Source organism: Camelus dromedarius, chromosome 10 (assembly GCF_036321535.1).
Source record: "Camelus dromedarius isolate mCamDro1 chromosome 10, mCamDro1.pat, whole genome shotgun sequence".
Classification (NCBI taxonomy): Eukaryota; Metazoa; Chordata; class Mammalia; order Artiodactyla; family Camelidae; genus Camelus; species Camelus dromedarius.
Genome location: NC_087445.1, coordinates 61,219,681 through 61,232,545, shown reverse-complemented (window position 1 = coordinate 61,232,545; position 12,865 = coordinate 61,219,681). Strand labels below are relative to the sequence as shown.

General features: G+C 49.7%; 1 protein-coding gene across 5 annotated transcripts in view; it reads left to right on the top strand.

The window, feature by feature from the left end:
- Window positions 1–659: 659 nt before the first annotated feature.
- The window catches only part of WHRN (whirlin), an 80,136-nt gene continuing 67,930 nt past the window's right edge, over window positions 660–12,865 (top strand). For 3 of the 5 annotated variants that reach the window (XM_064490448.1, XM_031450282.2, XM_031450279.2), the window contains exon 1: window positions 660–2,146. In XM_064490448.1, coding sequence (XP_064346518.1) covers window positions 1,529–2,146 — 618 coding nt within the window. In that variant the 5' untranslated portion in view covers window positions 660–1,528. The remainder of the gene's footprint in view (window positions 2,147–12,865) is intronic. The other 2 variants (XM_064490449.1, XM_010997381.3) reach the window with 1 other exon arrangement.

Below are 12,865 nucleotides of genomic sequence, written 5' to 3'. Positions count from 1 at the left end.
CCACAGCCCGGATACTGACATTGATATAATCCACCCACCTTATTCTGATATCTCCAGTTTTATGTTTTATATGCATGTGTGTGTTGGGGGGGTCGGTGGGTATTGTGTCCACTTTACATTTGTGAAAACGTTTTCCCCACCTACTGGAGAGCGGGCAGGTGTCCAGTCTGCTCTACCTCTGCACTGGAGTGGGCTCCCGCAGGCATCGGTATATGCTTAAATAGATATCTTGCACACAGTAGGTGCCCAAAAGTCGCTCATATATACATGTGAACTTGAATGTTGGTGCGTACAAGAGCTCAAGTTTTAAGGTAGAAAACTGAGCCTGAAGCATTTAGTATTTTAGGGGCAAAAAGTTGGTTATTTTTCCCCACAATTGTGAATTAGCTAGCTGGCTCATTGCTCCAGACTCATCATGATGAACACGCTTCGATCGCAAAAAAGCACAGTTTTTGCGGTCCAACCCGGACCCAAGGCTGGAGCGGTGCGGGAACTCTCACTGCCCCTGGAGCTCCTCCCACCCCTACCCCCACTTGCACCCCTTTCTTCCCTGGGGCTGGACTGTTTCACCTCGTCTCTAGGCAACCGCCAGGCGCGAGGCGGGACGTCATTTCCTGAAGAGCCCGAGGAGGGGAGGGGGAGGGGGGGGAGAGGCAAAGGGGGGCGGGGCCAAGGCTGCGCTGGCGACAGCGACGGCGTCGGAACTCGCTGGAAGATCGGCCCCGGGCGGCTCAACAGTTCGCAAAGTCCCGGCTCGCGGCTGCGCGGCTCCGTCGGCAGTGCAGAGGCGCGGGGGTCCCCGGGCTGCTGCATCCCGGGGCGTCCCCGGACATGCCCCGCACCCCCTGCCGGACGTCCGCGCTGCACCACCTGCTGCGATTCGGGGGTCTCCGGGACTAGAGCGCCCCCCACCCCAACTTATGACTTTGGGGTCCCCCAGCCTGAGAGGAACGGGCGGCCCGGCTGGGGGAGCCCCGGGCATGATGTGACGGGGCGGTCAGTTTTGCTGCGCGCCACCCCCCCTCCAGCCACCCGTCGTCTCTGTGTCCTCCAGAATGTAGCCGCTCTTTCCGCGTTCCACTGGACTCCAGCCTCAGTCTCCGCGACCTCCGGGCTCCAGCCGCCAACTCCTTGTCCCCGGGGATCCAGCCGCCGTCTCCGCTTTGCCCGGACTCTATCCGCTGTCTCCGTGTTCTCTGGGCTCCAGCCGCCGTCTCTGCGCCCCGCGGACTCCAGTTTCACGACCCCCTCAGTCTTCGCGCGCCCGGGACTCTAGCATTGATTTCCGCGATCCCCCCAGGATTCAGGCATCGTTTCCGTGCCCCCCACGCCCAGACTCTAGCCGCCGCCTCTGTATCTCCGGGCACCCAACCCCTGTCTCGGCGTCCCCCCACCCGCTCCCAGCCCCCGAACCCAGACTCCAGCCACGATCTCCGCGCTCCCCAGGATCCAGCTGTCGCGGCAGTGCCGGCGAGTGCAGCAGCTGCCCCACAGCGCGCCCCGAGGCCGCCCGGGCCTTGGCGGAGAGATGAACGCGCAGCTGGACGGCCTGTCGGTGAGCTCGTCCTCCACCGGCTCGCTGGGCTCGGCGGCCGGGGCGGGCGGCGGCGGGGGCACCGGGCTGCGACTGCTGTCTGCCAACGTGCGCCAGCTGCACCAGGCGCTGACGGCGCTGCTGAGCGAGGCGGAGCGGGAGCAGTTCACGCACTGCCTGAACGCCTACCACGCGCGCCGCAACGTCTTCGACCTGGTTAGCACCCTGCGCGTGCTGCTGGACAGCCCGGTCAAGCGGCGCCTGCTGCCCATGCTTCGGCTGGTCATCCCGCGCTCTGACCAGCTGCTCTTCGACCAGTATACAGCCGAGGGCCTCTACCTGCCCGCCACCACCCCCTACAGGCAACCCGCCTGGGGCTGCCCCGACGGCGCGGGGCCCGGGGAGGTGCGCCTAGTGAGCCTGCGGCGCGCCAAGGCCCACGAGGGCTTGGGCTTCAGCATCCGCGGGGGCTCGGAGCATGGCGTGGGCATCTATGTGTCACTGGTGGAGCCAGGCTCTCTGGCCGAGAAAGAAGGGCTGCGAGTTGGGGATCAGATTCTGCGTGTCAATGACAAATCCCTGGCCCGGGTGACCCATGCTGAGGCCGTCAAGGTAGGGCTCTGGTTTGGGGATGAGTATGGGGCAGAGTGGCACAGCTCCTCATGGTGGCAGTAGCTCCATGCTGTGTGTCCTTAGGGAAATCGCTTGACCTTTCTGGGCCCCGTTTGTCTTAAAAATATTTATAACAGGAACATCTAATTTTTTGAGCAGATAGATGTCAGGCACTTGGGATACAGTGATGGGCAAAACAGACTTGGACCCTGCCTTCATGGGGCATAAAGGCTTTGTGTGGGAGACAGGCATTATCTCTGACAAATGTATGATTACAAAGTGTGAAAAGGGCTGTGGATTCTTAGGAGCATTAAAAGAAATAAGGTCTCTGTTTGGCATATGGTTAGTAATCAGTGGGTGACCTCCACTTCTGTTGTTGTTATTCTCATTATTCTCTAGGCTTCTGCCCCTGAAAGAAAGTTTTGTTAGCTCCAAAGTGGTCCAAGGAGGCTGTTCTGGTGACCCACAGAGCTCTGGCCTGACCGTGCTGTTTGTGGACCAGGCTGTGTATCCTAGGACTTGTCACATGCCACCTCAGAACCTCTAGTTCTCCACTTGGATCCTGAGTGTCTCTAATCTTGTTGGAAACGAGGACCCTGCCTGAATGTCAAAAATAAATCCCCCACTCCCTTGAGAGTAGTTGTACTTTTTGTGTCTGCTAATTGAGAAAAATAAGCTCTTGACAACTAGCGCTTAGGGACTTAATCATGCTGTTTAAAAGTAATGTATGTGTTTGTTAGTCTTATGCCCAGGGTTATTGAAAATCAATTGGAGTATGGGATGGATAGTGTTTGGTTTATGTGTGGATTCAGGGCTCACTTGCAGGTGTACACACACACACACACACACACACACACACACACACACACACCATCTTTGTGTGCAAGAAGTGAAGAGTTTGGGGGAAAAGGAACAGTGACACAGTCTGCTTCTGCAGGGAAAATGCTTCCCAGGGTATTTGGGCCAGCCTGTGACCCACCTTCTCACCACCCCGCCCCTTGCCCCTGCCTGGCTCCTCCTCTGTGCAGGTGTTTTGAACTCCAGCCAAGGGCCTGTAGGTGCTGGGAAAGGCTTAGGCAGCAGAGATCCCCGGATTGCTTCCTGTGTCTGTTAATACCTGTGGCCAGGTGCATCTTGAGCCCACTTCCTGACTGTTAACCTGGGACATGACCATCCTCTGAGCTTGGCTTCCTTCATTTGCTTCCTGACCTGTCTGCCCTTACGGGAGGCCCTTGAGGGGTTTTGGAAACTTCTTTGCTGCTTCTGGAAAAAGGCTGATGGTTTTATATTGTTCAGGGATGTAGTAGACACAGCTCCTCCTGGGCTTCCAGGCATCCATCCTCCTCTCTGTCTCCTCCCCCCGTCAATCTCTTCCCTTTGTCTGACACTCCATGTATTTATAAAGAAATCGTCCATTAGCCTTTGACCCTAAAAGGTCTGGAGTTTCCACATGATAAGTTTATGTTTGAAAAGATGCTTGATCCAAATGGTCATTTATAAACATGGATTCCATTTTAGTGGCAATTTAAAAGGACTCGGGTAACTTAATCATCACAAGGTGATAGACTTGGGAAAGGCCTCAGGTAACCTGGACATTAAAAACACGGAGTCTCCCTTCAGTTCCCATCCCAGACTCAGCCATGCCTCTAAGGCTGGAGCTGCTTGGCTTTCTTTCCGTGAGTTTCCATGAGGCCCTCCCTCATTTCGTCAATGGCACTCTGCATCTTCTGTCTGAACCTCCCGAATACGCCGAGGTGCTGCGACCCCACTCAGAGCAGCATCAGGCCTTAGCTTGTCTATTTACTCTTGTTGCTTCCAGAGTCAAACCTAAACTCTCTCGGCATTGATTTTGAAGCTTCAGGACTATCCTTGCTGGAGGGAGGGGTTGATCGCAGGAGAACTGCCCTTGGACGGGTGCGAGCCAGTGCCAGCGGAGCAGCCCCTTGTCCCTGTCACTTTTCCTGCTGAGGCCAAGGGAGCTCCTGCCACTCTTCCTTCCGGCTTATGCGGCCACGTAACCTGCCTGGAACACGCCCCTTTGGACCCTTCAGAAGCAACAGGCAAACGAGTGCTGCTTTGTGTCACCTTAACTCCAGGGGAAAAGGGAGATGGACTTTGCGTGGCTGGAATTTAAAACGGAGGAGGCGGAACCTCCTCCTCTCTACGTTCTCCCCAGCGCCTGGGCTGGCAGGAGGGGTGGGCGGTTTCAGGGACAGCTTAGAACACCTGCAGCTGCTCCTGACACATTTCCACACAATTAAGGGTGTCAGGTCCTTAACTGAACGCCCACAGAGGCCCCGGCTTCTCTACTAGGTACAAACTGCCCTTAACCAGGATTTCTCCACTTCTGACCCCTCTTTATAAGCTACAGTTCAGGGATTTTTAAAATCTGATTTTATTCAAATGGCACCAATTTTTCTGCTTCTGTCCTTTTTCTGTTCGAGGATACCACATGGCATTTAGTAGTAGCTATGTTTTCTTTTTCCTTCTTCAATTTTATTTTATTTAGTTGTTTTTTGCTTCCTCCCCCAGCTTTGTTGAAGTACAACTGGCAAGTTAAAAATTGTATTATTTAAGGTATACAATGTGATGATTCGATATACCTTTATATCGCAGCATGATTACATGTAATTAAACTCATTCATATATCCATCACTTCACATAGTTTTGTGTGTGTGTGTGGTAAAAACACTTAAGATGTACTCTCTTAGCAAATTTCAAGTGTGCAGTACAGAACTATTAACTACAGTCACCATGCTGTGCATTAGATCCCCAGAATCTACTCATCTTATAACTGGAAGATTGTCCCAGTATCTCCCCTTTCCTCCATGCCCTAGACTCTGGCAACTATCATTCCATTCTCTGCTTTCATGAGTTCGACTTTTTAAGATTCCACTTATGAGTGAGATCACACAGTATTTGTCCTTCTGTGCCTGGCTTATTCTCAGCATAATGTCCTCCAGGTTAATCTCTGTTACCACAAATGGCAAAATTCCTTTTTTTAAAATGGCTGAATAATATTTCATTGTATATAAATTTATAGCACCTTTACTTTCTCCATTTCCGTCCATAGATACTTAGGTTGTTGTCATGTTTTGGCTGTTGTGGAGGTATATTTTCAATCTTAAAATCTTTATTTTTCTTCTGCAGGTAAAAAGGGGAAAAAGATCCTCTGAGACTCTCAAAGGAGAGATTCATTGTGTGTGTATGTGTGTGTGTGTATAAAGAAAATTAAATTTTAAGAATCAAATTACTTAAAGGCTTATTAATCAGAGAGATCACCTCCTCTCCATGAACAGAGGAGGCTGTACGCACAAAGGTTCTCCCTCTTCTCTTTTTCTGACAAATCAAGCATCCATTGTTGCGGCGAGTTCAGTGAGGATTTTATCCTCTGTCTGGTGGGGCTCCCATCCCTCTCTTGAAGCCTATTTGCTAAATCAGCAGTGATGGGTCCAGATAAGGCAAGCCATTTACTATTTGCAATTATGTTGAAACTTTTGATTTTTGAAAAGTCTATCTTGAATGAACAGGAGCCAAGCTAATAACAATAATAATAAAGTAGATGTTCCAAAGATTTTCAGCCAAAAATGCTTGATAAATTGGCCAAGGAGTCCACAGACTAGGGATGCTGCATTGGGCTCTGCTGCATGTTTGCTGTGTGACCTTGAGCCAGTTACTGACCCTCTCTGGGTCCTAGGGTGGATGAGCCAGGGGCTGCCCAAGATCCCCTCCAGCCCATCCTGTGATTTGCTCAGTATGTACTACACAGAAGCCATGTAAAACATCTAATCTGGTGTTTTCTTGTTCTTTTGGAATTGCTTTCATTTAAGACAAAGAAAGTTGGCTAAGGATTGGGAGACAACAATTTTGGCACTCTTGTGTAGCCTCTTACTAAATCAAGAAATTGATGGGTTGCACACTGCGCTGACAAGAACTTGATTGCTGTCCCTCAACCCAAGAACACTAACCCTTGTGCCATTCCAGAGTAAATGAGAAAAAGACAACAGGATTGTGGCATGCACAGCACCACCCTGGGAGCATTCAAAATCAAATTGATTTACCTGCTTGCTTTCTGAGTCCCTGATTCTGTGGGTAGCAGGACGTGGGGTATCCGTGTGCTGCTGGGATGTGTATATGGATGTGTGTGTTTCATCTTGATAAAAATTAACAGCTTCATTACAGTCTCTGTATCCCCTCGGGTACCTCTGAGGAGCATATTAGACTTTGAAACGTTCCAGAAGTTTAAAATAGTGGCTGGCTCTTTTATTTAATTAGCGTTATCACACCCTCCCTTCCTTTACATAATAAGCCAGAAAGAATCTGTCTGTATTAATATAAGTTATTGTATTTGGTCCATCACATTTGAAACGACACATTTGTCATTTTCCTGTTGTACATGGCTAGCTGAAGCCATTACAAATTATTAACGCTTCCAACTTTGTGTCTGAAATGCAGCTTCTCCTGCCCGCCTCATTCCTGTATTCCAATTTGGAAACTGTGGGTAATGTATTTGTAGGGACACAGACTTTCCTCTGGCCCTGCACCCACTCTTAGGTCTTGTGAGTCCTGCCAGCAGTGACATGTTGACAGCTCACTATTAATAAAACCTTTATTGAATGTGGGTTTGATTGCTGGATCCAGAGTGTGATGCACTACTTTGAGAAGGTCCATTTCTTTAATTTAGTCTTGTATGTTTATTTGGCTCAAGGAGATCCTCAAGGTTTTTAGAAAATGATGGTTCTTATCTTTGTGGGACACAATCCTCTTTCTACTGGTTATTTACTGTTCAAATCAAAGAAGCATTTTTGTAGGGTGGAAGAGAATGCCTTTATTTTTTCCAGAATTGATATTTTTAGTAGAAGATTCCTGCCTCCTGACTTTAAGCTGGACGGGAAAGAGATATAGAATCACCCCAGCGCTAGCTTCTTGTTTTTCTATCATCCCCACCCCCTCTAGACAAACTGGCATTGTTTATTACCTGCCATAGATTCATCATTTGGATGGAGCTGCAAGGATAAGTATGATCCTTTAACCCCCGACCAATTGGATTGTGTGCGTGTTGTTGCTTCCCAGCTCCGCCTGCCTCCAGCCACACGGCACGCAGCCTGTACGCACCTGTCAAGTGAACGCAGCCCCTCGCATGCCTGTCTGCTCATGCTCGCCGCACGTGTGCATCTCCTCCGAGTCATAATCCCCCCTCCGCCCTTCAAAGGGCTTTGCACTGAAGCAGGCGTCCATGGGGGATTAGGCTCCAACTGGCTTTCCAGCAAGATTCTTTGATGACCTTCTAAGGGCGGCGTTTGGTCTCCACTGCTTAGGGACCCCAGACTACTGCCCGGCAAGGATCAGAGAGTCTGATTAGAGGAAACGGCATTTAATGACTGGAGGTGGCTGGAGGCTGAAATACAAATCTTTCAAAACTGATTCTTTTTCATTCTTTTTTTTCTTTTTCTTTTTCAAAACCCCCCAAGCAAGAATCTGATGTTAACACTGAGCTCACACAGAATTCTAATTGCGTCCTGGGGTGGGGCTGCCTTTTAAAGACTCCTGTGCTGCAGACACTTCCATTCCAGGTGGAAAGGGTGCAAAGAGCAGGAATCAGACTCTCCATTTGCTTCCCATGCACTCCTGGCGTCAGCTGCAGGAGGCAGCACCATGGGGCCGGTGCATTTGTGTTTCAATCTTGCTTTTCTGAAACACTATTGGGAAGAGAGGAGGCTGACTTAGTGTGTGCCTACTGTGTGTCAGGTGCTTTCTCCCTCCCAGGGGAGCCAGGAGGGTCATGCTCAAGGAGGTGAAATTGACTAGCCCAGGGTCACCTTTGGGAGTAGGAGTTAAGTGACCCTTTTGCCTTACCTCCCTGTCTGGTAGCCAGCCCTAGGGTCACACAGCCATCCTCCTGGAAGGCAAAGCCAGCCTCCTGCTGGAAGGCAGGCAGACAGCACAAGTTTGTGCCTGACACTCTGGGGAACCTTTAAAAAAACATCCAAAGCCTTCATTTTACTAAGTGGGGAGTCTGATGCTTACATGTCAAGAGAAAGTGGCACGTTCCCCTAGCGTGTCGTCAGACAGAGTCATTTGTCCACACGTGCTCCGAGCAGCACTTATACCACGCCCAAGCCCATGCCTAGTACTTGGAAATCAGAGATGAACAGTACACAGCCCTTGCCCTCAGGGAGCCATGAAGAGGACATGAATCCACCCATGGCCACAGGTCAGCTAGTGTTGTACGTGCTGTGACATCTGCAGCCCTCTGTATCCCTGCCACCCTCTTCACAGCGGCACTGCCCACCCCCACCTCACCTTACCCTTCCATTCCCTTACCCTGCTTTAATTTCCTTCAGCACATTTGTCACTACCGGAAGGACATTTTACTCATGATCATCTGACTTCCCCGCTCTGAGTAAGCCCCATGAGAACCGAGATTTGATCTGCGTTGCTCACTCACATACCCCAGCACCGCCACAGTGCCTGGTACACAGTAGGTGTTTTAATAAATAAATAATAATTGCCGAATGGACTGATCTTACTCCCAACCCAGTGCTAGTGAGCTCAGGAGTCCTTGGTTCCTGAGGGTGAGAGCTGACAAAAACCTGCAGATTGCAGTGTAGTGGGGGCTGGATAGAAGAAATCAAGCGGAGCCAGAGGCTCTAGTATGTGCTTTACCAGGAAGCTGGCTGTGTGTGGGTGGATCGTGTGGCATCTCTGAACCTCAGCTTTGGACCTGTGAAATGGGGATAGCTACTGCCTGCCTGCCCCCTTCCCAGAATGGCTGTAGGGGTCAAATGACTTAACAGGTTCGAAAACATTTGGTAAGTCGGAAACCCTCAAATACTATTTTAGTGAAAGGCCTCGAAATAAAAGTGTGGTCTGTGACTTGGCGGGCAACAGCTGTTTTCTGTCCACTGCAGCCTCAGGCCACTCTGAGAGACTCCCCCCACCCCCCATGGCCGTTCGGTTATTTCGTTTGTCACACAGTCCCAGAAGTGGGCTACTTCTGCAGCCTGACTATGTCTGAGAAGCCCAAATAGAATCATTTATGCATTTTGAAGCAATCAATGAACAATTTTGGGTGAGATATGTCTTCTGGCTTTTCCTTCAAACAAAAACAAAAACAAAAGCCCTGTTCAGTTTTCAGGAAACCTCAACATTTCGAGTGAAGGCCAAGTTCCTGCTAATCACACATATGCTTCAAAGATTGCTTTATCTGAGAATGCATAAACGGGTTTATTTTTTTCTCCTTTTCCAGTCTCATCCCCTTTGCCTCCTACCCCCTTTGAGAATTTGTGTTCCTTCTGCTAAATTGGCTGTGGTTTTGCTTCAGCTGGCAGCCAGTTTCATAGTTATTTTTCCTCTCTACCTGAGTTTTCATAATATCAGCATCCTCTCAACTTTGAATGCAAAGCAAATATATCAGCTTCCCATAAACAAGTCCCAAAATGTCCTCTTTACGGGACTGCGAAGCTGCAGGTTGCAGGGAGGAACATAGTAAAGTGACATCAAAAGGGCGTTTCCAAATACCCAGAGCCTTAGAAGTGCTGATTCACAAGTGTAGCTTTTGCCTGAGAATTAACAAGCCCCCTCAGGCGAGTCTTCACAGCTCTGAGGTTTGGATCCCTGCCCCCATCTCTGCCCTACCTGCCATTTATCCACATAAAGACTTGGTCAGAGTGGCAGATATACTCTGTCCCCATCCTTAGCTGTTTGGGAGCACGATTCCAGATGTACAAGGTCAGCTAATATATTGGATAATCAAGGGAAGGGAGGTCTGTATCCGAGAGCTACCTTTTGGAGGTGGACCTGGGTTCATCTACCAGTGTACTTGGCTGTGACCTTGAGGGTTCCCTTTGTCTCTCTGTGACTCAGACTCCCCCACCAGTGAGCCTGGCTCACTGTCCTCACAAGCAGGTCACTGACGCCGCTGCACATCAGAAGTTTGAGAAATAAAGCCGTGGAGGTCCCACTGCAAACATTGAGATGAAAAATATTATTGATTGCATTTGCTTGGTTTTGAAAGTTTTCTGTTATGCCTGTTTAGTTAAAAAAAAAAAGTGCCATTGGAAGGAAATGCTAGGACTCAGGGCCCTCGTGATCGGTCATAGCTACTTGAATTGTAGAGTCATTTACTGAATGTAGTCAATATTCCCACATAGACAGTTTCTTTAAAAATGTAATTACTCAAAAAAAATTTCCAGGAATTTTGTGAGCTGGCTATTAAACAAAGCCATCATTAAAAATTAAATTATATACACTTTAATTATATTAAAAACAAAAGAAATAAATACTCAAAAAAAAGTCGTTACTCCTATCTGGGTGTTGGTACCTGCATTTCCTTTTTGCAGCATTAATCAAGCCCAGGGGTTGGATGGAATCGTGTGTTCTGACCTCCCTTAAAAATGTGGGAGGTGAGACAGATGCATGGCCCAGAGGCCAGGATGTGACAGCCTTGTCCCCTCCATCATATCAGCTGCATCCTCAGCTGTGTTCCCCAGCATCCTTCCCTAATGGGCTCCCCAGGGGCCCTGATGAGGCAGCGGAGGAGCTGGCTGTTTCCAGAACCCATTTAAGCAATTAATGCAGGTGAAAGAGGTGATTTGACAACATGGGCATCTGCACTTGGGAAAAACTCCTGTAATTTATTTCAACCACTTCTGGAATGGTGTGCTAGGCTTCATTAAGAGGTTTCTGATTAAGAAGAGAAAAGAAAAGTTGTCCAGCTATGAGAAATTAACCTCCCATGTAGGCAAGGAAGCTTCGTGCAGAAGTCCCTGGGGAGGGGTCCCCCTTCTGCCATTTTCATCCTCCTGGCCCCAGATGGAGGGTGTGGTGTCCTTCGGTGTGTCTGGACCCAGCAGACCTTTATCCTTTGCTTCATCTCTCTCCTGCCTCCCCCATCTTTCTTCCTGGAGGGCCCGAAACCTCTCCCAGATTTTCCCCAACTCTCCCCCTTCTAAGAGTCTTTCCAGATCCTGAGATTTGAAGTCTCCTGGGTAGGTCAAGATGTTCAGATCGCCCTCAAATTCCTCCCTCTCTTCCTCCAAATGTCCGTCTTCTCACCCATCTTCTAGCTATGTTGTCTCTAAACAGGATCTGTGCCTCCCTTTAGTGTATTTATTTATTTTATTTCTATTTTCAGCTCTTCTCCAGTATTAAGAACAACCTTTATTTGCCCTGGAAGCACTGGCTCATCTCTGACCCTCTGATGGCACCTCTCCACTCACCCACAAGTCGTGGACATTTCCCAAGTTAGTAACCTTGCCCTGCTCCTCTTCTCCACGGTCTCCACTGGGGACTGCACCGGCTCTGGTGAGGTTAGGGTCTCTGGGCCTGACCTTTCCCTGAGCAGGTCTCAGACCAGTCCTCCCTGCCATCGCCACTACCCAACTGCTGAGGCCTCCTCGCTGTCTGTCTCCCGTCTTGCTCATATGCCCACCAGTCCATTCCGCATCCCAGAGGCAGGGTGAACTTCCTAAACCTGGGTCTGATTGAGCCATGCCCTGCCTAGTGCCTCGCACTGGAGCTGGGAGCCCATGGGGCAGAGGCCGAGCTCCTCATCTTGACGTTCGGCTGCTCATGATCCGATCCCCCTTTACCCGCAGACAGTCTTTTTCTCCCGCTGTTCCCAAGTGCCACCCACACTTGGCCAGACAAGCAACATGCCCCCCAACCCCTGAAACAAGACTCTGTTTCTCTCCACCCTTTGACACCCATGGCCCCAGTGCATCCTCCCAGCAGGCCTGCCACCCACCTGTGGGGAGCCTTCTCTTTTCCCCTCAGCTTCCTCCAGGTAGTGGCCTCCTTCTCTCTGTCCTGACACAGGTTATCTGTTTCCTAGTGTTGCTCTGTGAGCAGTAATAACCTTTGTATGTGTAAATTCACTTAAACCTCCCAGCAGCCCTGTCAGGGAGGTACCCCTTTCATCAGTTCATTTTGCAAAATTGCAAAGAATTTGCCACTTGCCTGTTGTCACAAAGATGGAAAGTGGCAGAGCCGGGATTTAAGCTCAGATTTTGTTGATTTGAAGGAATGTGCCCATCACCCCAACACCAGAGACAGGCAATGTCCCACTCTGCTTGAACCTGGGCTCTGGAGACAGATGCCCTGGGTTCGAAGCCCGGCTCTGCCGCTTTGTACCTATCAGGCCTTAAATGAGCTTCTTATCCTCTCTGATTCTCAGATTCCTCTTCAATAAAAGTGTGATGGGGATAATAGTCAAATGGTGGGCAAGTTAACGTCTCCATTCAATTTCCTCATCTTTCGAATGGGTGTGTCACTGGCCATGCAGGTAATGCATTGAAGCACAGGGCACATCTATTAATCTGAACAATGAATGATCACCTACTGTGTTCACCCTGGTGTGTTGGGGTCTATTTTCCTACCAGGTGATGTTCTTCCTGGTAAAAAAAAACACGCACACATACAAGATGCTTAAGAACTTATAATACTGAGGACACTAATAAATTTGGCTACATGGAGGGTCTTCTGTTTGCCACCGGAAGCTCTGCTTCACACTGACTTTTCACCAAACCCCCCTGGAGAGACCAAACTGAGCATCGGGAAGAGGAAGTGACAGGCCACCTGCACGCAGGTGGGAGGTGGCAGGACCAGGATGTGCACCCTGGTCTTTCTGCCTCCAAAGCACTGCTCTTGACAGCTTCTAACAAGAAGTGGGCTGTACAGCCATGGTGCTGGCCAGAGCTGAGGTTCAGTAGGTGTACG